The sequence below is a fragment of the Neovison vison genome, chromosome 11 (genome assembly GCF_020171115.1).
Source record: "Neovison vison isolate M4711 chromosome 11, ASM_NN_V1, whole genome shotgun sequence".
NCBI lineage: Eukaryota > Metazoa > Chordata > Mammalia > Carnivora > Mustelidae > Neogale > Neogale vison.
In genome coordinates this window covers 129,042,869-129,067,377 of record NC_058101.1, presented here as the reverse complement: position 1 = coordinate 129,067,377, position 24,509 = coordinate 129,042,869, and the positions used below count along the sequence as shown (strand labels likewise).

Here is a 24,509-nt window from a genome sequence, read left to right as displayed (position 1 = left end):
TATTTCTTGGGCAGGGATTCCCAAGTCACTTGGGTAGAATAAATCTGGACCTCCAACCTACTCATAGAATGAATCTTAGGCTTTGATTTCTCATGGATGACTTTACTTTCTCCCACCCAAGTTTCCAACTTGTTTCTTTGCTGCCTCACTGTTCATGGCTGAAGTTTTCTAATCCCCTTTTCATGGAAGAATAACTGTTTGAAGCTCCAGACTTTACAAAAAGGGCTCAGTTCCAGGTCCCAAGCTTCATATGCATATGAGACCACATCTTTCATCCTGAGTAGATCTTAGAAACTCAGCACCCAATTCCTAGGGACCTGTATCCAGATTGAAACCCCAGAAGGCCAGGGTTGTTCTGGCTTTGATTTTGATTTTCTGCCACAAAAGAATTTCCACTTTTCTTCATGCACAGGTACTAGAAAAAATTGGTGTGGGATGGTACTACTTTACCTATCATGTCTATAGTTTTAGAGAGGAGGTGCACCATTAGTAGCAGCACGACATGGTGCTGGAACTCTCCCACCTCAGACCTTGACCATGGCTGTAAACACGGCACCTAGCACACAGTATTTTTTGATAGGAAGTAAATTTCCAAGGCATGACTGTCTTTCTCTTCCCCAAAACCCATGTTCAGGCTCCCTGCCTCATTTTTGGCCAAACAAGTCAGCCAGACCACCTGACATGCCACCAACAGAGATTTCTAGTTCATATCAAACAGACTGTTAACATATGAAAATACCAGAAGAAGTAAAAATTATATGATCTTATGATAACTCTGTAAGCATTTCTCCACCAGAATTTATTTTCTCTTGGATTCAATGCCAGTTGCTGAAGGCTTAAGGGTTGTAATGAGGTGGAGAAGAAGAGAAAAAAAATCAATCATTGTGGACCACAGACATTGCTAAGGGATCCCAAGAGGTATACCAAGGTGAGGGCTCTGGGAAGCCCAAAGACATCATGAAGACACAGGGATCTAGCAGAAGGAAGATTAAAGATTAAAGACTTTGCATAGATTTAGCAGAGGGTAGGAGGAGAGGGTCTTGTGAGGTGATCTAGGAGGGGCTACAAAGGAAACATCTGACCTTCTGTGGGTTTATGCCTGTGGCTGTCATTACCAGGCTGACACCCAAGTTCAGCCTACAACCTTGTAGATACAGTGTGCAACCTTGAGCACAACTTTATTTTCAGGCCTGTCACTTGCTGAGAAAAACAATTTAAAGTCCAGAAAAGGAGCTCAAGGTCAAAAAGAGTCATCAGACTAAAGCTATGTGATGATGCACAGGACTCCAAAATAAAATGCAGAAGGTTGATAGCTTTTTTTACAAAGAATGGCATAGATGTCCAAATACTTTGCACTAGTGAACACATTTAAGAAAAAATGAAAATTAGCTATGTGTCTAACATTTACAAAATGCAAGAGCACTGAAGCCTGAGTGACCTATAATAAGCTTTTTACTCTCCTTTACGTAAAGAAAATGAACACAGAGCCAAAGGAATCATGTCTAAACACACTACTCTTTCCTTCTACTTTTAAAAGACTAACTGCCATTTCTCCTTTCTTTAGAAAAAACACATAAACCAATCATCACAGTTTTAGCCACAAACACATATTCCTAAATCCAGGTCTGTAGGAAATAGTCAGTTGACATCACTGAGCATGTTGTAGGTACACACAGTGAGGAGCTGGGAATATGAAAGAAAGGAAGTCTCCCTTCTCTGCTCCAGAGGCCTGCAGCCCTAGTGCTAGAAAAACACCAGAAACAGAACAAAGATGTGGTAAAATGTGCTAAGGAGCCTGCGGGTGTAAAGTTCTACTTGAGGGCAACTCCAGCCAAGGAGTTTATATTTTACCATCTCAAAAGAATAGGAAACCATTAGAGCAAAAAGAGTAAATGATCATATTCAGGGGTTAGCAGGAGCCCTCTGTGGCACAGTACAAGATGACTAGAAGAGGAAAAACTGGACGCAAGAATTCTAGTTGGGAAGGTTAAGGGGAACTTAAATAAGATTGTACTGTAGACACTGGAAGGAGGAGAATCAGTAAGATTTCGGATTAGAGTTGGCAATACTCAGAGATCAGTATTTCTTTTCAAAAACTTAAAAAAAATCACAATTCACAATAAGAAATCCATTTAACCATCACAACCCCATGTACATGCTTATATATGTGTGAACATGTGTGTCCACAAACACACACATGCATATATACACACAGATTTTTATGAAACAGTAAGACAGTGCTGTAGGCCCAAGGCACTGCCATTCTCATTTTCCAGTATAGGAAAATGAAAGCGACAAGAGGTGTTCTCAGATAGCTGATCTGTCCTACATGGATGCTTCCTTTGCAACAGTATTGATTTTAAGGTTGTTGTTGACTTGAAGCACCTTGATGCTGTCTGTATTACTTAAGTAATGATTTATCATTTGATGCAACTTGCTGTTCTTTTGTAGTCTCCCTGGTTGATTACACTGCATGGCTTAATTAGGTATTCATGACCATATATCACAGCCAAGCTTTTAGCAAAGCTCTTTATCTGTGCGACTGATTTCTGCATGGTATTTCTGGAGTCAATCTGTCGCTACTCTTAAAATTAAATGAAAGAGGCTGCAATATCCAACTGTTAACTTTGCTTTATAGATTATTCTGTAAAATGCCTGCAGCCCTGGGACACAGTTTTTTTAAAAGAGCATTACAATGTGATGTTGATTTTGGGCTTGAGGACCCTACCCTGCAGTTAGCCACTTGGCCTGCTCTTTGTGATTTCACAAGCAAGGAGAAATGGATGCTTTTTAGCCCGGAATGAATGCGTATATGGGTTCTGTTCCACGATTTCCAGCGAGAGTTTCCTGGGAAACTCTATTACCAAGCACTTGCACATATATTATTTTAATAGCTAACATTAGTAATGTGCCAGGCACTGTGCTGAACACGTGATATGCATGATCTCTGAGTCTTCAAACCAAACCTGTATGTACTGTTCATTTTATAGAATCTGAAACTGATGCTTGGAAGAGTAAAGAAACCTGCCAAGGCCACGAAAGCCACTAAGGGGTGAGCCATGATTCAAATCAGGTTTGTCTGTCTTTAGAAGCCAAACTCTTAACCAGTGCATTATAATCTCATCTGCTCCTCTAAATATATTCTTTTGAGGCTTAGTGATACCAATTGATTTACTTGACTACCAGCAAATGAGTGGTAACAGTAAGACTTGAACCCAAGCCATCAATGCTGAATCAGTGCTCCTCCCCGACTAATCCATAACTTAATACCCCTAACACTGCCCTGAGCAGGAGTATTCATACCAGACAAGCACACAAGAGGAAAAAAGAAGAGAGAAAAAGTTACTTGAGGGTCATAGGTATAGTGGGAAGTGGACTCTCTCACTCTTTCTCTCCCCGTTTAACATTTAAAGTCAAAAGGAAAACAGAGAAAGAATGCACAGTTAGATATGACAGGGGTAAAACAGTGAAACTAAATATTACGTTAGCCTAATTTAAGGCAGCTGTATAATCTACATGCTAGGAGACAGAGAAACAGTTCAAATGACAGAAAGGAGGTAGTATATGGATTAAACAAGAACACATGTTTAAATATTTAAAGACCATCACAATATTGACATAGAAAAGCCGATAATGAAAATGGAAATAAAGTTAATATATCTTTCCTTTAATGAGACCAGAATAAGGAAATGCCTAAAAAGAATTTCTTAGTGTCGGAAGCTCTAGAATGCAATCCCTCAATGAGAGAAGAGATTCTATGAATTTGTCCACCATGGTTATAAAAGCGCATATTTATATAAGACAGATTTTACAGTCTACTCATGCACAGATCTAGAAGATAAATCAATAATTAAGTCAACTGTTTTTAAACAGTTAATAAAAATCCTTCACTAAAAATGATTATGAATATCAAAGCCCAATGAAGTCTTGCATGAACACTAAAAATTATTAACATCCAAAAAATAGGTTACTTAAAGCAAGTTAAGTGAAGCAATTTATCCCAACCTCTTCTTCCTCAACAAGTTATTATTTCAGCTCTGTGGTCATGTATTTTTGTTCTTGGATCTTTGCTTCTTTCTCTGGGAACATACTCAAGAATTTAAATAATTACTAGACTTTATAGAGTACTAACTCAATAAAATGTTTTTTTTAAAAAAACAATTTATTTTTCAACAAATATTTGTAAATGGCAGCTGAAAGTAAGGTTTTTTTTTTATTTAAACACTGCCACGGACCAGAGTCCCAATCTGAGAGGCAGTTTAAATGGAACACTACTCTTCAAAAGCAAATTTCATTATGATAAATGTGCCAAGTGAAATTAGAAATCTACTAATGCTAATTGGATACATTCTGAATGTATTAAATTTCCAAAGATATTTTTATGAACCCTTTGCAATTTCCTATTAACACCCATGCATGGCTGCACTTTGGATGTACCCACAATTTGACACAATATAGGTTATTACGCTTAATAACTTTCGATCTCTCAGGGTGATTGCATAGTCTAAAGAAATGAGAAAAGCCTACAGTGTGAAAACACTACTTCTGAAAGGAAGGGAAAATGATATATGAAAAATCTTTAAGAGTACTAATAGAGGAAACATGGATTTTTTTTTTCAAATATAAGAATTATAGAGCTCAATGGTCACCATTAAAACCTAATATACAAAAAATTGGTAACTGTCAGCCTATGGAAACTATAAAAAAAAGTCATAAATGGTTTTACAAAGAAGTTCAAGGAGGGTTATCAATCAATTAATGACATTTCCATAGAGGTAAGTGAGCAAGTCCGGAGCATTTGGGCAACACCCCCCTCCCCCAACTGGTAAGATCAATGGCACTGAGACAAACTGCCCCAGTTCACACTGGGTCTCCTGGTGCGTCTGTCAGAAGCAGAGCACAGGGCTTCATGGAGGAAGGGTCCCGCAAGTAAGAACACCAATGTTCTTCTTTTTTCTTTTTAAGATTTTATTTATTTATTTAAGAGAAAGTGCGAGCACAAGTGGGTGTGAGGGGTGGGAGGGGAGGAGGAGGAAGCAGACGCCCTGCTCAGCATGGAGCCCAAAGCAGGGCAGGGCTCAATCCCAGGACCCTGAGATCACGACCTGAGCTGAAAGCAAGAGTGGGACACAACCAACAGAGTCACCCAGGTGCTCTACAACACCCATGTTCTTACAAATCAAACTGACACAGAACAGAAAGAAAATACCCACAGGTTTTGGATATATGGATATAAACACATAGATTGCTGACAGAAAGGGAAAGGAAGGCCTCTACTTCCCTGCCTTAATGCTACCAAATGCTACAAAATATATTCGAGTCTCTAACATCACTGAGACTTCCCTGGTTTAAAAGAACCTCCACAGCATCACACAATGAGGACACTGTTCTTATTCTAATGTCACTGACCTAGGGACCTCTGAAATGATAAACAAGGATACAGTGTACATTACAACCATGAAAATAAAATGTTATGGCATTTTTTACAAGACAAGAAAGAAACCTCATAGCCTCATTCCTAGAATATCCTGGTGAGGGGTGGTGTCCGACCACAAAGCAGGGTGGGGTTAGGAATGTTTGGGTATAAATGTATGCTGGACTGGTCTTCCCAGCTTCCAATCACCCGTTCCCCATTTCTTCTCCCTCCTCATTCAGGGGGCTTTATGAGGACACCTGCTTCACTATTGAGCTCTTCTTCCCATTTCACAAAAATACCTTCAGCCTGTTTAGCCTGTGTCTGAAGTATGTTTAGTCTTCACAGAGGAGATGCTCAAGGCCAAAGATAACATACCGTGCCTTCTGCTCCACCTCTTAAAAAACACTCGCTGGGCAAGGAGGTAGGTAACAAGCCACATTCCAATTTTCTTAATGCAGTGAGGACTCTCCCTATTGCACAAGACACAGTATGTTTCCAATGCAAAACATTTATCTTTGCACGTCTGCCCAATAGCAGCTCAGTTAAAACCAGGCCCATCAGATTGCCACAGTTTCCTTAACTGCTCAGTTCCTGTCACGCTACAGATAGCAGAAAAGCACTTAACAGCAGCCACAAGGCAATTTTCCAGTAAGACTTGTTAAGTTTTATACAGTCATCCTCATGTAGCCATCAAAGTGAACTTAATGACAAATCAGTCAAAATAATTTACTCTTAGGAACTTGTAAGGATCAAATAAAAAGCAAACTGTATGTGATATCTCTTCAGTCCTCCCATGACGACATAGAATTGTCACCATCTGTGTTGTTTATTCTATTTTGCCCAGCTTGTGTGCCCTCTCGATCCACTCTCTGCCCTTCTCTGTCCTGTGCCAGCCCCAGGAGGCTGACCTCTGTGGACCTCACAAATGCTGCATCAGTTTTGACCTTGCTATCTAGCTTCCAGCTGGGCTCAACCAATGGGAGGGACAGAAGAGCTCAGAGGCTGAAGGGAAGAAATGGCAGAAAGCTATCCTCCACCTCCCTCAGTGCTCACCTTGCCAAGTGGCCTGGCCCATCCTACAGCCCCAGCTCTCCACAGCTCTGGTGTCACTGCACCCCACTTATCCTTCAGGCCCAGGTGTGCTCATAGCTTCCAGTTGTTGCTAACCCCTGGGTGCTTCACCAGCCCTTGCCTGCATCCTCTAGAATCAATCCTGTAATTACACACTCTTTAGCCTAAACACCTTTTGTTGGCCAAGACCCTGGCGGACGTCTGGTCAGCAGCCAGGGGATCCAAGCTGGGATCACTTACATGGACTGTGTGGACCAGATCGGCCACCAGACACTGCTTCATCTTCTCATCGCTGCTGGTCCCATGAAGCACCAGATCAGGCATGTACGTGGGGCAATAACCTGCCAGAAGTGAGCGGCCAAAGTTTCTTACATTTGGGTTGCTGATGCTCTGAGACCTAAAACAACATTGGTCCATTAGAATATACAATTAAAAATGTACTCCCTTCTAGCATCACAACTGGAACAAAAACTCTAGTAACACAGGTAAGGAAAACCGATTCAGGGAGGTCCATTTCACCAGTCCTCCAGGAAGTGGATCATCGATGTGGGAAAAGGAAGGGAGCTGGAAGAGAAAAAAAAATTTTTTTTTGGTTGGAGGGGTAGGAAAAACAGTATTCTGATGGCTGGCTATGAGTTTGTTCTTGAAGTTCATATCAAACATCTACCAGGCAGTCTGTGTCAAGCGAGTGAAGAAAGAGAAAGTCTCCTGAGGGGGGAAAGTTGCCAAAAACCTGGCTTTAGGAACTCGACACATCTGCACAGGGTGGTGCCCACGACAGTGCAGAAGAACAGAAGAAACCTCTAATTACTGCGTTCAGTCATCACAGACCAAATAATCAACCTGATGGAGTGTTAAGGAAGAGGTGTTGTTTCCCCACCACTTCCTGCCGCTCTGATCTGCAGGAGAGAAGTCACACGGCGAGGGTAATCCACCACATTGGATGCAAGGCATCTGCTGCCAGCCACCTCACTTTTACTCCGATGACAGAAAATTAAAACCCCTGCTCCCCACCCTCACCCCCACTGCATCCTTTAGCTTCCCAAATGCCACAGCAGTTGCAATGGCAACAACTTGCCACCTCACTCAGAGAGCTCAGATGCACCAGGCCACTGATCATCCTGGAAGAAAGGGTGGGCTTGAAGCTGTGTGCATCGGGTTGATGACACTGCTCATACTCTGAGGGATAACACCTGTTACGTGTGAAACAGCCGCCAGCAGCTAATGTGCTCATGCACGTTAAGTCAGGAGAAAACGGTATCAGAACCCAGTTCCCTCAGCTTCCCCACCTGCCAGTGTTACCTTGGCAGAGGCAGCTCCACTTCCAAGGACCCTTCAGTCCGGTCATCGCTGTGCTCTAGATTCAGCGAGGCTGAAGCACACGCTTCCTCGTCACTGTCTCCAAGTGCACTGTCTGAGCTTTCGTTTCTGGGAATGTCTCCCTCCATCCTGAAGTTGGCCTTCCTGTCGGCATCCCCACAGGGGACATCTGCAGTGCCCGAGACGCCAGAGTCCTGCTGTGCACACTTGCTTGGAACAGGCTGTATCAAAGGTCCTTCTGTATCCTTCAAGTGCAAACGTCTTGGTTTCTCCAGCATCCTCGTTCCAGTTCCTGGCGCACTGCCGTCAGGTGCCAGCGAGTCAGCAGACTGGCTGGGCTGCCCGGTAGCATCTGCTACCACCTCAGTTTTCATGCCTCTGTCCTCAGCAAAATCCCTCTCAAATTCACCTTCATTCCTCTCACAGGATGGACTCTGACGACAGTGGAAATTTTTCTGGAAGCCAGGTGTGAAGGAGCACCTAGAAACCGGTGGGTCCTGAGGCATGTCAGTGGTCATCCCGGACGTAGCTGAGGAATGGCAGCCCAATTCTGGATAATGTCTACAGGCCGTTAGCCGCTTCTCCATTTTTTTGGTGCGGCTTTCCAAGTCAGACTCTGGAGATACGGAGCTTCCAATCTGGAAAGTAACCTTTTCTAAGGGAGGTTTCTCCCAGGGATGTCTCTCAGGGCAAGGCCAGGCTGCTGACCGGTCTGCGAGTTTCTTAGGCATCTCCCTTCTCAACTCCTCACTGACAGTCTGCTGGCTGATCTTCACGCCTGCCTCTTGCCTTTCACAGCTGGACAGTCTTGAAGAGCCATCTCCTCGTGCCTCGTTTTCACTTTCTTCCTCCCCACAAAATGTGCTCTGAGGTTCCCAAGAGCTGTCCAAGGCTGGCTCTTGGAATCCCATGCTGCAGGCCTGAGAGCTCTGCTCTGGCCTTTTGTTTCCTTCTTTGTCAGGTTTGGAACACGGGTCTCTAATGTCAGTGCCCTCTGGGGATACACCCAGCCCCTCAGACCTGGGGCTCCTTCCCTCAGCCATAGTAGTTGGCAGGAGAGGGGGAAGGAGAGCAGGCTCACTTCTCACCGTGACCACCACATACTCAGACTCCTCTACCTCCCCCCTCTCCAAGGCTGTGGTGATGTTGCTCCCGTTTAACACCTGGTCACCTTCACTGTGATTCCCACTCCAGGTCAGCTGGTTCTCTTGCAGCTCCGAGCAACGGAGAAAGTAGGTCAGGACATAAAGTATGCGTTGGACCAAATCCTTCTGCTTCCCCACCACAACGGTGCGAGTCAGCCTCACTGGAGAGCCAATGGCTCCGTAAAGATCACCTATAGAGCAAAACAGACACAAAGTCAAAGTCATCTGGGGCAAGGCAGGTCACGGATATGTCAGCCTTTATGAGAGAAGGACAGACAACTTACACTCCCAAATTAGAGTTGCTTCTCCACACAAACTGAGGCAAAAACTGGGTAATGACCATGTAGCAGTGTTGCCTCTCTAATGGGATGTGTGCCTGGAAAGGCTAAGGCCAACCACTCTCGGGGCACGGGTATAGCACTGGTATACACAGCCCCTCCCTGTGCTTGTCGGGTCTTCCCAGCAGCTCACTGGACTGGCCAACTCCCTCTAAAGACAGCAGCCTCAACATGGGACCAAACCAAATACTGTAAAGTAGAAACTAGTATGATGAGATTTCTCTCTTTTTTTTTTCCCAGAAGAATTCCAGGACAATAGGCCTTGGGGTAAAATCCAAATTCAGGGATCTCTGAACAAAAGTGCAGTGCATCAATTCAAAATACTTAATGAAAAGGACTGCTCCAAATTCCCTCAATACACACACACATACACACACAAACACACCCCAAGCAGAATCAATCTGATTCTTCTGATTCAGAAGAAATCAATTAGTCATGAAAAATGAATCTATTTTCTATTACTTTAAAAGACAATTCTACTGGACGAAAATGTGTCCCATAAGTTATATCCTGACAAGCTGATTAAAAACTACCTAATAAACCTCAAAAATTTAGCTTAAGGTAGAAGAAGGCCAAATAAGGGCAAATGTGTCGATGAGCCCAGCAGTATAAGCTTTGCATCAAAAGTATTTAAGTGCTTATTGAAATATTGCATTTGATAATCTTCTTATTACATTTGATAAGTTGTACATTTGATGCTTTAATAATAACACTGACCATAATAACAAAAAGCCAACATTTGCTCATTGCGTAGGCACAATGCTAAGTGTTTCATTTTGTTTGTGCCTCTGTATAACCAGTCCTGAGCTAGAAACTGTTATGGGAATAATTAGAAGGCTGGAATAAATCAAAACGTGAAAAGATATTAAATAAAGGAAAGAAGGTACATGGCTACAGTTATAAATAAGAACTCAGGAGGTTAAACTTATCTGAGGAATGCTTCTAGAGAGGAGGGAATGCATTTTTATAAGGGCATATACTAGATAAAACTAACTAAATCAATAGACTACAACAGGAAAAAGTGACAGGAACCATTAGGAAGTACCTGCTCTGGAGAGTGGTCCCTAGTGTAAGACTACTGCTCCTGACCACATGCAAAGGGCAGGACGCAGCTGACTTTAAAGGATGCTGTCTAGAAAAAAGACTACAGGCTAGCAGAGTTTTATCTTTGAGGCTTTTGCGACTGACAACTCAAGAATTTAAAAGAATAGCTCAAGACTGTAGTCTGATGCTAGGACGAGTATTTCTGTTTGAGAAAACCTTCCTGACTGCTCACTGCTGCATGGTGTCAGAGTCATCTCAGGAATGCCTGGGGCATGCTTGCCAAATCAGTCTCATGTTAATAAAAACGATAACTATTACATATCTGAGACCTGGTACAAAAGAATCACAAAGAAAGGCCACTAAGAATGACAATATTATTTTTTAGCAATGCAGTTAACCTTAAAACTCATAAGGAAAAAGAGAAAACAAGGAAAGCTATTAAAATAGAATTTATAATAATTTAAACTATATGAAGTAATGACAGCAATGTTGTATGGAAACTGTGTGTTTATTTTAGGGTCAACTTTCATAAAATAATGCATCATTTAAATAACAGACCTATAATATTAAAGATTTACAGGATCCTGAACTGGAAGACAACTTTTGAGTCCCTGGGCTGACAAAGCTACTAATTTCAAAGTAGATTCGTTTGTTTTCATGAGTATAATTTTGCAAAATGAAGAAGTTGCACAACAGTGAGAATAAACAACACAACTGAACTTAGAAATGGTTAAGATGGCAAATGTTATGTTCGGGGCTTTTTTAAAAATCACAATTTAAAACATAAATTTAAGGGGTGCTTGGATGGCTCAGTTGGTTAAGCATCTGCCTTCTGCTTGGGTCATGATCCCAGGGTCCTGGGATCTGGGACAAGTCCCTACATTGGGTTCCTTGCTCAGCACAGAGCCTGCTTCTCCCTCTGTCTGCCTGTGCATTCTCTCTCTCTCTCTCTTTCACAAATTAAAAAAAAATTATATTTTTAATTTTTATTTATTTATTTGACAGAGAGAGACACAGCAAAAGAGGGAACACACACAAGTGGGGAGAGGAGGAGAGGAGGAGGGAGTCTCCCCCTGAGCAGGGAGCCTGATGTGGGGCTGCATCCCAGGACCTTCAGATCATGACCTGAAGGCAGATGCTTAACGACTGAGCCACCTAGGCACCCCAATAAATAAAATCTTTAAGAAATAAAAAAAAAAAAAGAAACAACTTTTAAAAAGAGAGAAAATGAGAGTAAGACAGAGTTGGGGGAAAGGGGTAAAAAAGAGTATCTTCAGGTGAAAGAGAAGCTAAAGGCAGAGAGTGCAGGGAAGCAGGAAGGGCCCTGGGTTGGGGAGAGGAGAGACCCGAAGGGAAGGACACAAAAGGGCACCAGCAGGAAGGAGCAGGAGGGAGTGGGAAGGAGTGAGAAAAGAAGAGCAGGTGGGGGAAGAGACACAGCTGGCCCAGAGAACAGAGAGGGAAGTCCAGAAAGAGGAGGGCAAGACAGAGAAGAGGGTTAGAAGGAGAAGGAGAAGAGGTGGGCAGTGGAAAGGTACAAATAACAGAGAACCTGAGAGAAGCAGAAAGAGGTGGAAGAGGTACGCAAATAAGCGAAGGGGGAATAATTACAGAGGCGGGGATGAAGAGGTGACAAGAAAAGGTATCGAGGGGATGGTGAAAAGATAGAAACTAGAAAGCTGGGAAACTGAGAATTTAGAGCGCTGTAAAGAGAGGGTGGTACATGGAGAGAGGCTGGGAGAGGTGGGGAATATGGAGGCAGAAGCAGACGGAGGGAGAAACTGAGACAGAGTTTTAAAAGGCCACTTACTCCAAGACGACCTTCTAATAAATGTGTACATGCAATGAAGTTCCCTTTTCACAGAGTCTCCCCAATCCCATACATGGTCATTTACTGTATCTTTATTATTATTTAGTTCAACCTATCTTCTAATTTCTCTTGTGAAGTATACTTTGGCTTTTGGGTTATTTAAATGGGTCGTTTAATTTCTGAGCAGGTGGGAATTTTCTCCCTATCTCCCTATTGATATTTCTCCAATATCATATATATTGATTTGTAGTCTAATTCCACTGCATTCTGAAAAATACAACTTAAACTTCAGCAGAAAATAAAAAATTTCCAACATTTTTACTTACATTAATTTAAACCAACAATCCCAAATGTTTTATGAGGAGAAAAGCTGCTTTTCATTTCCACATATTCTTGAGGTCGTTAGTATCATAAAAGAGACCCGCACAGAACTCCTTCAACAGTGGCGAAAGAAAGTGGCTTTCAAACTACGCCTACCCATCCCAAGAGAGAAATGCATTTATACCAAAGCCTCACTCACCCTCTGAAAGAAATATTTTACAAAACATTGTATGTGTTACTCTGATATGTTCTACTATATTGACCCGTTTGAATGCTTTTTTGACGCACTAAATTGCTTCTACAACCCACCAATGTCTGGTGATCCCTTTAGAAAGCCCATGTGCAGAGGGCTCCTGTGAGGCAGAGGTGGGGAGGAGCTCCCGGAGAGTAAGCCAGGGAGGGTGTGAAAGGGCCCAAGCGCTGGTTGCTTCCAGCTTTTCTCCTCCCTTCCCTGGGATTGCCAGGGAGGCAGGCAGAAGTGGGCATAGCAGTGGTACCGGTCCTGGCAAGCACTCAGATAAGCCTTGGAAATAATTCAAGATAAAGTCCTTTCTATTACTTAAGAACCTGGATTAAAATTACATCCACATCATTGTATGTTCCCAGAAATTTATATTTTCTTCTTTACTGTGACTTGATATTTAATGGAAATAATAATAATTTGGAAGAACTATCCTGTCAAATTACTGAAGCCTCTTGATTTTCTGTAATAATGGAAACTCAACCATCATTTACATTTGGCTTTACCACATGACTCTGTGCGAGGGTCTTAGCCCCTCTTACACTGCTCGTCAACAGCCAAACCCTAGCTGGATTGTCTAGGGGTGGGAAGGATTGGAAACTTTCGATAATACATGACTTACGGCTCAGTTGCTTAAGTGTCTGATTCTTGATTTCAGCTCAGGTCATGATCTCAAGGTCGTAAGATCAAGTCCTGTGTCGGGCTTGGAGCTCAGTGGGGACTCTGATTGGGATTCTCTCTCCCTCTTTCCCTACTTCCCCCACTCATGAGTGAGTGCACTCGTGTTCCCTCTCTCAATAAGTAAATAAAATCTTTTAAAAAATAATACATGATCTACTACATGACTGTGAGAACATGGGAAGGAGACTTTGCCTTGTTATACTGAACACAGGGAATTAATGGCTCTCGATTAGTTAAATTTAAATGAGACGCATGTCTAATTATAAATACATTTATCTAATTAAAAGCAAACTGCTTAATTAGCATTGTTTTTAAATGCGTGACCCAGCAGCCTGAAACACTATGTTTCCTTAACATCAAGCACCCTTCTCTTTGCCACTTAATGATACTACATTTTTTCAGGACTATTGTTTCAGGGGCACCTGGGTAGCTCATGTGGTTAAATGACTGCCTCTGGCTCAGGTCCTAATCCTGGAGTCCCAGGATCAAGCCCCGCATCCAGCTCCCTGCTCAGCGGGGAGTCTGCTTCTCTCTCTGACACTTTCCCCTCTCATGCTCTCTCTTACACTCTCTCAAATAAGTGAATAAAATCTTTGGGGAAAAAAAAAGAGACCATTGTTCCATAACAAGAACTACAATGCTCCATCCTCCCCAGAACTGTATAACCCAGAGTGAGGCACGCTCTGAGTTCTTTTCTGAGCTCAGTACTTTCTGGTTGTGTTAAATCCATTTTTAACATCCATAAATTCTTTAATTCAGTTAACATGTACCTATTATCCACTATCTGTGAGACAAATTTTCTCTTTCTTATATCCAGGATATAAGAGTAAGACATCTTTATCATCTATAATGTGAGGACAATAGTAATAGGTTTGGAATGAGAATCTGATTAATTAATACATGTAAAAAGCACTAAAAACAATGGTTGGCTCACAGTGTCAGCTTTCATTATTGTTATTACAACATGCTATTTTCTACTAGCATGCTATTTTCTACTACCTCCCTTGTCTGTACTTCTAAAGATGTCATTTAAACATTTCCTTAAGTATGCTTTCCTTGAAAATACCCTCCATCCCCTAACTCTGTCTTCTGGTGCCCGTCTATGTCAATATTCTGACCAGCAGCATAAATAACAAAAGTACTCTATGTAGAACTAATTTCCACAGCAAATATTTTATCCCATTTTACAGATGAAGAAACTGAGGCACAGAGAGGTTAAGTCACTTGCCCATGGAGACTGGATTTGATTTATGCAGTCTGGCTCTGGCTCCCTTGCTCTTAACCTCCACACTATACTGTGTCTCTCTTGCATCCTTCTACACATTTCTATCAAAGGAGTAATCAGGATGTTGTGAGACTGTCTGAATACAAATCTGCCACCTCCATTAGGCTACTAGCTTCCCAAAGCTAAGCCATGTCTCTGGCATCTAGCCTAAGATCTGGACCACAGTGAGTAGCAAGTATAACTTTGTCATTCTCTAAGTTTGATGAGTGAGAGATCCCAGGGTAGACCTGTTCTGCACATGAACCCAGAGAGGCCACTTTGATGTCGCAAGTCCCAAATTCTATAACCAAATATGCCCAAGAATTAGGTTCCTATACCATGCTTAAGAACGAAGCTGTAAGGAAATAAACAACACTAACTCATTGCAAGGAAGCTGTGTAGAGAAAGACAAGGTTCCTAACTTAAGCTAAACTTATAAAGGCAGTAAAATTTAGTGCACTACTTTCTTTTTTCTCCTTTTTTTTTTTCCTATTGAGTCCATCCTTGAGAGCAGTGGTTCTCAGCCAAGGAGTGTCTTGTTGCCCAAGAACAATGTCTGGAGAAACTTTTGATGGTCGTAACTCTGAAGGGGGTTCTTCACTGGAAGCTAGTGAACAGTGCTAAACATCCTACAATAATACACAAGACAGACCCCCTCCCATCCCCCCTCCCTCCAACCCTGCCCCAAAAGAATTATCTGGTCCAAACATCAACGAGGCCAAGCTTAAGAAACCCTGCTCCAGGGTGAGCTGCCGCTGTCGTCCAGGAGAACTGTTTGCTTGTACTGTGCTTCGCCAGAGCACAACAAAGCTGCCAGCAGCAGGAAGGAGAGGAACAGACAGACTTAAACAACTAGAATCTGTGGGCCAATCTCCTATTTTCTGTCCATCCAATGACATCTCCTGCATTGCCAGGATGGAGAGCCAATATTCACCAAAAAACTGGAGCATTTTCTCCATTCCCTCCCATCAAGTCTCTGAATAGGTACTAACCCAGCTGTGCCCAGAGAGGGTTATACGGATGTGTCTTGGCCAGCGTGTTCACGGACTGAGAGGTGCGTTTCTCTGAGAAGGCTTTAATGGGAGGATGATCAACAGGCATGACGGTCGGTACCCAGGCCAGGTGGTAGGTTAACACTGCAGTCAGTAAGGCAGCAAAAAACCTTGGAGAAATAGAAGAAAATACCACCACATGAGCCCATGCAGGAAGCAGCATGTCACGTGCAGTACATACACTGACCACAGAAGCTGCACCCGAGGCTCCAGAGTTGACACTTACTGGTTTTTGTTGATCTGTTCTATCAGAAGTGTGAATTCCTTGAGAAAGCGCTGGCATAGCTGGGTTTTTTCCAAAGTGCTGGACATCATGGTAAGCCATACAGGTTCAGCTATCCTTGGAACAGAATACAAGTTCCAGATTGTTCCTCTAGAGAAGAGAAAAGGGATATACAAAACTGTCACAGCTATCATTTTGGGTGATCATAATCTCTTCATAAAGGAATAAAGAAGAAAACAAAAATGTGAATCTATGCAGCCTTTAAGGGATTCAAGCAGTATATAAGTAAGGGATCAGCCAACTGTGATCCACAAGCCAAATCTCACCACCTCCTTTCTTGTAAACAACATTTTATTGGGATGCAGCCATGCTCACCTATTTACATATTCTCTGTCGCTGCTTTTGCATAATGGCAAAGTTGAGTAACTACGACAGCAGCACTTTACAGAAAAGGTATACTAACCCGTGATATAAAATATTCATTTTTAAAGCAATTTATTTTCACAATACCTAGTATAGAGCTTTACGGCCATTTTTTAAAAAAGATTTTATTTATTTGTTTGTCACAGAGAGAGAGAGAAAGAGTGCACATAAGCAGGGGTAGCAGCAGGCAGAGGTAGAAGCAGATTCCCCACTGAGCGGGGAGCCCGGAGGCGGGACTTGATCCCAGGACCCTGGGATCATGACTTAAGCCAAAGGCAGACACTTAACTGACTGAGCCACCCACGAGTCCTGACGGCTTTTCTTATAGTAAAGAAATAAAGGAATAAAGAGTATATACTATATCAAAAATGTGACTAAAGGCAACTCAACACTCCCAGTTTGGTGCTTTAGTTCCCTAAACCAAAGCACTCTATTTCAAATGGAAAAATTATTTAAGTGGCTCTTCTTCACTATAATATATGCCGAGTTTTTATAAGCACTAACAGAATCAAATTCTTAGAACTATAAGCTATTACCAAAACTGACTAATATGGCTCTATCACTTTACAGATTCAGAAACAGGCCTAGAGAAATTAAGTTACTTGCATAAAAGCTTGAACAACAAGGTCAGGAGGACTTTGGGTCTCCCACACCTGATGCCAAGGGTTCTATTGTGAGGTCATGATGCACAAGTGTTTTTCCAAAGAACACACTAACTTAGCTTAGGATCTCCACTGGAGAATACATCCACTTCAAATGAAAAGAGCTGAGACATATTCTGATTTGGTTTTCTAGCTGTGTGCCTATCCATTCTCGGCCTTTTGGCTAAGATCAAGAGTCTAGCTGTGTGCCTAAAAGAATTGAGACACAATAGAATTCCACCTTGGCCAAAAAAACATTTGCTGAGTTAGGTAGCAAGGACAAGTTACAGTCACATGGAACAGGAATTTCTTTACTAAAACTAAGGTCTCCAATTGGTAACACTTTTCTTTGTCACATTTCTGGAGAGGTAGATCACTGAAGTAAGAATAAGACTGGTCAATGAACAAGTGAGGTTCTCTGGCTCTGTACTTTCAGATTCTTGACCTCTGAAAAATTAATACTTTAATTAAACTAGTACAACTTCACCCTATTTCTCAACTATATGACTTAGGTCTTGACAATCACCAGATAATGACTTATGTGTTTTTTTGTTTTTTAATTTTTAATTTTTTACAAACATATATTTTTATCCCCAGGGGTACCAGTCTGTGAATCACCAGGTTTACACACTTCACAGCACTCACCAAAGCACATACCCTTCCCAATGTCCATAACCCCACCCCCCTTCTCCCAACCTCCCTCCCCCCAGCAACCCTCAGATTGTTTTGTGAGATTAAGAGTCACTTATGGTTCGTCTCCCTCCCAGTCCCATCTTGTTTCATTGATTCTTCTCCTACCCACTTAAGCCCCCATGTTGCATCACCACTTCCTCATATCAGGGAGACCATATGATAGTTGTCTTTCTCCGCTTGACTTATTTCGCTAAGCATGATACGCTCTAGTTCCATCCATGTTGTCGCAAATGGCAAGATTTCATTTCTTTTGATGGCTGCATAGTATTCCATTGTGTATATATACCCCATCTTCTTTATCCATTCATCTATTGATGGACATCTAGGTTCTTTCCATAGTTTGGCTATTGTGGACATTGCTGCTATAAACATTCGGGAGCACGTGCCCCTTCGGATCACTACGTTTGTATCTTTAGGGTAAATACCCAGTAGTGCAATTGCTGGGTCACAGGGCAGTTCTATTTTCAACATTTTGAGGAACCTCCATGCTGTTTTCCAGAGTGGTTGCACCAGCTTGCATTCCCATCAACAGTGTAGGAGGGTTCCCCTTTCTCCGCATCCTTGCCAGCATCTGTCATTTCCTGACTTGTTGATTTTAGCCATTCTGACTGATGTGAGGTGATATCTCATTGTGGTTTTGATTTGTATTTCCCTGATGCCGAGTGATATGGAGCACTTTTTCATCTGTTGGCCATCTGGATGTCTTCTTTGCAGAAATGTCTGTTCATGTCCTCTGCCCATTTCTTGATTGGATTATTTTTTCTTTGGGTGTTGAGTTTGCTAAGTTCTTTATAGATTTGGGACACTAGTCCTTTATCTGATATGTCATTTGCAAATATCTTCTCCCATTCTGTCAGTTGTCTTTTGATTTTGTTAACTGTTTCCTTTGCTGTGCAAAAGCTTTTGATCTTGATGAAATCCCAATAGTTCATTTTTGCCCTTGTTTCCCTTGCAACTTATGTGTTATTTGAGTACTTTATACATATAACCCAGGGTTCAAAAACTACTGGGGATTTTGCTCCAAGAAGCATTATAGAATTCACCTTAAGCATCAAGAAAGTGTTCTAAAATTCTAAGAACTACAAAAAATATTTTTATCCTTCAGCTACAGAATAACAGTTTGGCTCATTAGTTCATGACCCATTTGGAGTGTGATTCCATTCCCCATTGAGAAATTGGCTCAAAGAAATGGTGTGAGAATCCAGCTCAGCACGGTGAAGGAGAACCCCACCCCCTATACTACACCTTCCTATCCAGATATTAGGAGCAAGGACTATAGAAAACCAGTCTCCAGAATACAAAGATCATGAATGAGAAACTGAAAATGAAGACACACAGTTGTGGTTCAGACCAGGACACTGAGGAGAGGACACTGGGTAGAAACACAGATCGTCCTGGCTGACTGGAAGATCTACATCCCTGGCATAGATATTCTCCAGCTACCCTCTGGATAAGCAGCCCTGAATCTATGTTTCCACATCTGTACCACGGGGCTAGTTAATAGAGCTTACTCCTAGGGCTTTTGTGAGGAGGACATGAAATAATGAACAGGCTTGTAAGAGACACCTAAATATTAGTTTTCACTATTCATCTTGTTAAAAGCAATCAAGGACTGGATGACAGGCAGCAGTGTTGATTACACAGTGGGGAGTGACCCAAACTTTTTCCTCCAGTTGGTCTGGATTTCCATCTTGGGGGAAGGAGCTACCAAAGTGAGTACTAAATGCCAGTCCCACAATTCTTCCAAGTAATGGTCTCTGGGTATCCCCAGATCCATGGCTGCCATGGCTCCTGCCACTTATAAGCTACCTTTGGGGATTTGCCAGACGCTGCCAACGCACCTGAATTCTCCCAGAGCTTCCATCAGACGGCTGATGTAGAACTGGACACGCAGACTCGATTCTGCTATCTTTCTGCAGGAGATCATGGCCTACATGGAAGAGAAAACAAACCAAATTGCTCTCTGAGAAGAGATTCCTTTGTAACTGTCCACTACTGGGATTTTATTAATAAAATAATATTATAATTAAGACATTCACTGTGGTAATGACTTCAGTCATACCACAAGAAGTGATCTCCTTTCCTAAAATACTATAGTATCTGGGGGCGCCTGGGTGGCTCAGTGGTTTAAGCCTCTGCCTTCGGCTCGGGTCATGGTCTCAGGGTCCTGGGATCGAGCCCCGCGTAAGGCTCTCTGCTCAGCGGGGAGCCTACTTCCCCCCCTCTCTCTGCCTGCCTCTCTGCCTACTTGTGATCTCTCTCTGTCTGTCAAATAAATGAATAAAAAATATATAAAAAAATCAGTAAAATACTATAGTATCTGATATCTGATATCAACGTGCCTAAGGGTCTATTACTGTTGCAGACAATTTAACTTCTCTAAAAAAGTGATCGGATACATAAACCATGAGGTGTTAACCACCTTAAAGTGCCATGATCATGTCTCTATCTGACACTAGAACTACATTCTTATTACCTTTTCAATGGCACTCTTCAACCTGTTCATGTGAGATTCAAACAAAGGAAAATGAGAAAAAAAGAAGTCCTGGAAATTCCTTTGTGCCTCTTCTTTCTCACACAGAGAAAAGATGATGCTTATGGCAATTTTCTTCCTCCGAACTATGGCTGGATTAGAACTGCAGGTTTCTTCAGCTAGGCTGAATGTCTCATCCGTTGACCTGAAGGAAAAAGAAGTTTGAAAAGTTGCCATGCCTCCAAGAATTGCATTGAGGATAAACTGTAATGCCAGGGGATGACATTCAGAAAGTGAACCCAGAACACCCAGAGTCTTAACCAAGAATTTGTCTGCTTCCAATTCATTCTCTTCTCTAATTCTCTGTCATGATAAATGAAAACATCAACTTGCCACACGTTATTTTCTAACACGAAAAGAAGTGTAAATAAAACCTAAAAGTAACTTCGAATGTCCTCCTGTTAGGCTCTTAGTCTTTTTCCCTTGGATTATTTCACATCGGACTGGTGGTATTTAGAGAGCAGGGAGATACATCTGGTCACTCAAAACACAGGCCCTTTGTTTTGGTTGAGAGATAGCAATAGACAGGAACATTAGAAGGGAAATGATCCTGTGGTTTTCTGTTAAACCAGTGCATCATGTTTGGAAATTTACTCGTGGTTGAGGCTTACTTTCCCAAGGCTATTAAAACCATTAGATGAAGTAAGTCCGGTAAATGCTCAGATTAAGCCATGCAATTGATTAAACTCTCTGGGAAATCCCCCAAGCAGAAAGACATATCTCTCGGCTGGGTAGTCAATGTCTCAAAAAAATTTAAGATTCTTTTGAGAGACTCTGCTTCTATGATAAGAGAATCATGAAACCAGTAAATTATGGGTATGTTCTCAACTATCTTAAGGGGTAAGACTCAGAAATTCGGTCTAACCCGGTCTCTTACAGAACTATTCTGAAAAACCAGCACTACCACATAGCTACTAATAACAAAAGTGAAAATAATTTTTTTTTTTTTGTACAAAGACACCAAAAGCAAAGTCCATAATACATCACACATGAAAGCACTTTGTCTGGCACACAGGAGGTATATACAATTAACTTTCTCTTTCTCACCGACTGTCACCATTTAGTCTCGGATCTCCACTGAATATGGGAGGGTACTGCTTCCTCTGTTTTCTTTACCACAAATTACCACAGAACAATTACTTATGCTTGGCAGGACTCAAGGTCATCATACTCCTGATCTTAAACTTATTTGCTGCTCTAGTACTCACAGTCTGTAATGTTACTGTGATTTTCACATATCCATAGCTTTGAAAACACGCATACATCAGTTTTATGGTCAGGAAAGCCATTTTACTTTTGAAGAAAAGGAGAGAGACATCTTGTTCTAAGCTCAGAAAGGACATGTTCTTGTTTTATTCTCAACTTTAAGCAAGATCCCCGAGATGGAGATGTGGTTGATAAATTAGTAACAGGCTCTCACTAACAGACATGCCATGGGCAGGACATGATCTCCAGGTGCTGTTGTAAATGCTGTGCACTCTAGTAAACCATCAACTGTTTTTTCCGCAAAATTCCTAGATCTTAATCATCTGTTCATCAGAAAAAAAAAAATCTTGAGCCTCTCTTAGAATTTTACTTAATTTCGTACAGTGAAATTTCATATGGTGAATACTCGTCTTTCCCAAAATAACTGTAGTATAACTTTGTTTTTTGCACCAGTTTATTTCTATTTTATATAGGAAGTTCTGAGCTTATATATGGCCAATATTTTCTTGCAACACTTTTTTTTTTTTTTGGTCTGGCATCTATTTTTCTTCTTTTTTGAAAGTAAAATGACTGTTTCAGTCCATTCATCTTCAGCCAACATGGTCCTTAATAATGAAATTGTAATAAACACTTAACCCTATGCAAGTTTATGCACCATCTCTCATAAACAATAGCTGACTCTATCTTAATGTAGCAGAGTGCCACCTACTGCATTTCTGAAAAACTTCCATAGCTACAACAATGTGGATAGTTCTTCCTCACTTTGCTGTATCTCTGCCTACCGAATTCCAAAGCAACTGAGCTTCATTCTATAGTCTCACAAACCAGAATACATCAGTTCACAGAGTATTATGATTATATTTTTAAAATTATTCCACAATGAAAGAATGTTTCAAAATGTTTTAAAACACTTGAGTATGCAACCCAATATGTCATCTCTTCACCCTCAAGTCACCATGTAAGGTGAATAGGCCTTTCTGCAAATGTGGGAACTGAAGCAGAGTGAGTCATTAACTTGCCTCAGGAATAGAAAACTTCTCAGTAACAATGTTGGAGCTAGAACCCATGGTTTCTGTCTTCTAAGCTAGGCTTGTTTCTGGATGTTGGAAACGAGCAGGGTCCGTGCCCTGGGTCTGATCTGTCTTCCAGTCTTCATACCATCAGGTGCACCCTGCCAGCTGGAGCACTCAGAAGAAAGAGCTGGGAGTGATCACGTCAGCTGGCAGGACTTCAAGTCAAGGAAAGACCCCTGCTACATACTTAAGCTTTCTCCTTACAAAAAAATCAAATAGCATTTTGCTGACACTTACAGATAAGCATTTACATGTATTACTTTTACCTCAAGATCATAAGCAAAGCAAAAACTGTGATTATTTAAGTAATCTCAAGAATTTATAATTGATATCAGGACTTATAATTGATATCAGGCTTAGTCTAATTGTTTTTGTCAGCTTTGAACTTCATCTGAATCTATGTATTATATTGGAACATAGGAAATTGCCATTTTTGTAGGTCAGAGAACAAACCTGCAGCAACTTTGTATGGTTGGTTCAATATAATAATCCAAATCAAAAGCTCCTGTGAGTACTTTATACCTTGGTCCTTTAGGGTTTCTGTCGCCTCACTAAGGGATGAAATCTTTGCAGCTTCTCTTCTACTATAGGCGATAGTTCCCTACCAGCTGGTAAATGCCCAAAATGACTCCCTATCCAGAAGCCAAAATTTACCACTCAGCACAGCAAGGGGACTGGAGACAGGAGTATCCAGTGTGGGACTAACTGTTCAGTACTGTGAAATCTTCCTTTTTGCCTCTAACTCTCTTAGGAAGTTTCTGATTACTGTGGATTTTCTCTCAAAGCCAGAGGCAATCATATTTCTGGTACCTGCTATTCTTTTGTCTCACATCAAAAATTTTCCTACCTGCATACCTGCCAAAAGTAAGAGATCAACTGCAACATCTTGAAATGAAGGGATCTTCACAGGCGTAGTGATCAATTAAAAATATCAGCCGCACTTACATTCTCTGTGTGCCAGCTTCCTGGGCATGAGACCCCACTCACCCAGAGCCCTGTTCCCAGATGGGCTCCAGGCTTGATGTAAAGCTTTGCAGCTACCATCTAGGATTCTTAGTAATTTTATCTTTCAGCCTGTATTCTGGAAGTGAAATCTGATGGGACAATGAAGCATGTGAGTGAGCAGTGAAGACACCAGGCTGCAGAGTACACAGTGGGCTTAGGCCTAAGGGCATGCAACCCAGACGCTGAGCAACTGGCTGAGCAGTTAGGCGCACACCCACGTGTCTGAAAAGGCCAGGGTGCCAGGAGGCCCCAAGGCGGCAAGGCCAGGACTGGAGCCCAGACTGGTAGCTGGGACAGCAGCAGCAGAAAGAGCAGTGACCACAGCCACGGGAGAGAGGAAGGGCATAGGTAGTGGTGCGACCCACGGTGTGAGGCTAGCTTACCCATCCATCACTGGAATCTGTCCCTATAGAGTGTGCACAAATATTTAACTCTCTGACCCAAGCCCCAAAGACAGTAAGTTATCACAAAGAGCCTACAGTGGACATTGCAATAAAACATGTCCAGGAATAACCAGAATTCTTTAGTTTATCATCTCCAGTTTTGAAAACTATTGCAACACTGCAAAGTATCTATAGGCATAGAAACAAATTAAATGTAAAGATTGTTGTACTGGACAGAAAAAAAAAACCCTACTATTTTCATATGAAGCTTCGGATAAACTATTAATAAGGAAGTCCACTCTAAAATTAATATTCCTTGTAATTGAAGATGCAGTGATAGTGAAAACACAGGCATTCTGAATTATATACAATTCGTGAAGGCACTTTCAGTTGCTTGCAAAACCTCTATGAGTTACTCAAAATGTCAGAGGAGACATTAAAATAAGTTTGTATAAATTTACATTTAAATTAAATTCAGCCTTACACAAAATGGATTTGTGTGAAGACTAAAACCTTTTTAGAAAAAGTGTTCCACAAGAATCATCAGATCTAGATGTACTGAAATTTATATTTTGAAAGTTTATCAGAAACTTAATCCAGTGTTTTCATAATCCATAAAGTTCCAG

The 24,509-nt window shown here is 41.6% G+C and overlaps 1 protein-coding gene across 8 annotated transcripts in view; it reads right to left on the bottom strand.

Annotated features, from left to right (window-relative positions):
• The window catches only part of FNIP2 (folliculin interacting protein 2), a 136,069-nt gene that overhangs the window by 18,069 nt on the left and 93,491 nt on the right, over positions 1–24,509 (bottom strand). For all 8 annotated transcript variants that reach the window (XM_044224747.1, XM_044224744.1, XM_044224749.1 and 5 more), the window contains 6 exons: positions 20,160–20,361; positions 19,525–19,613; positions 15,930–16,076; positions 15,644–15,813; positions 7,790–9,143; positions 6,728–6,884 (listed from right to left, as the gene is read on the bottom strand). In XM_044224747.1, the coding sequence (XP_044080682.1) occupies positions 6,728–6,884; positions 7,790–9,143; positions 15,644–15,813; positions 15,930–16,076; positions 19,525–19,613; positions 20,160–20,361 (2,119 nt within the window). The remainder of the gene's footprint in view (positions 1–6,727; positions 6,885–7,789; positions 9,144–15,643; positions 15,814–15,929; positions 16,077–19,524; positions 19,614–20,159; positions 20,362–24,509) is intronic.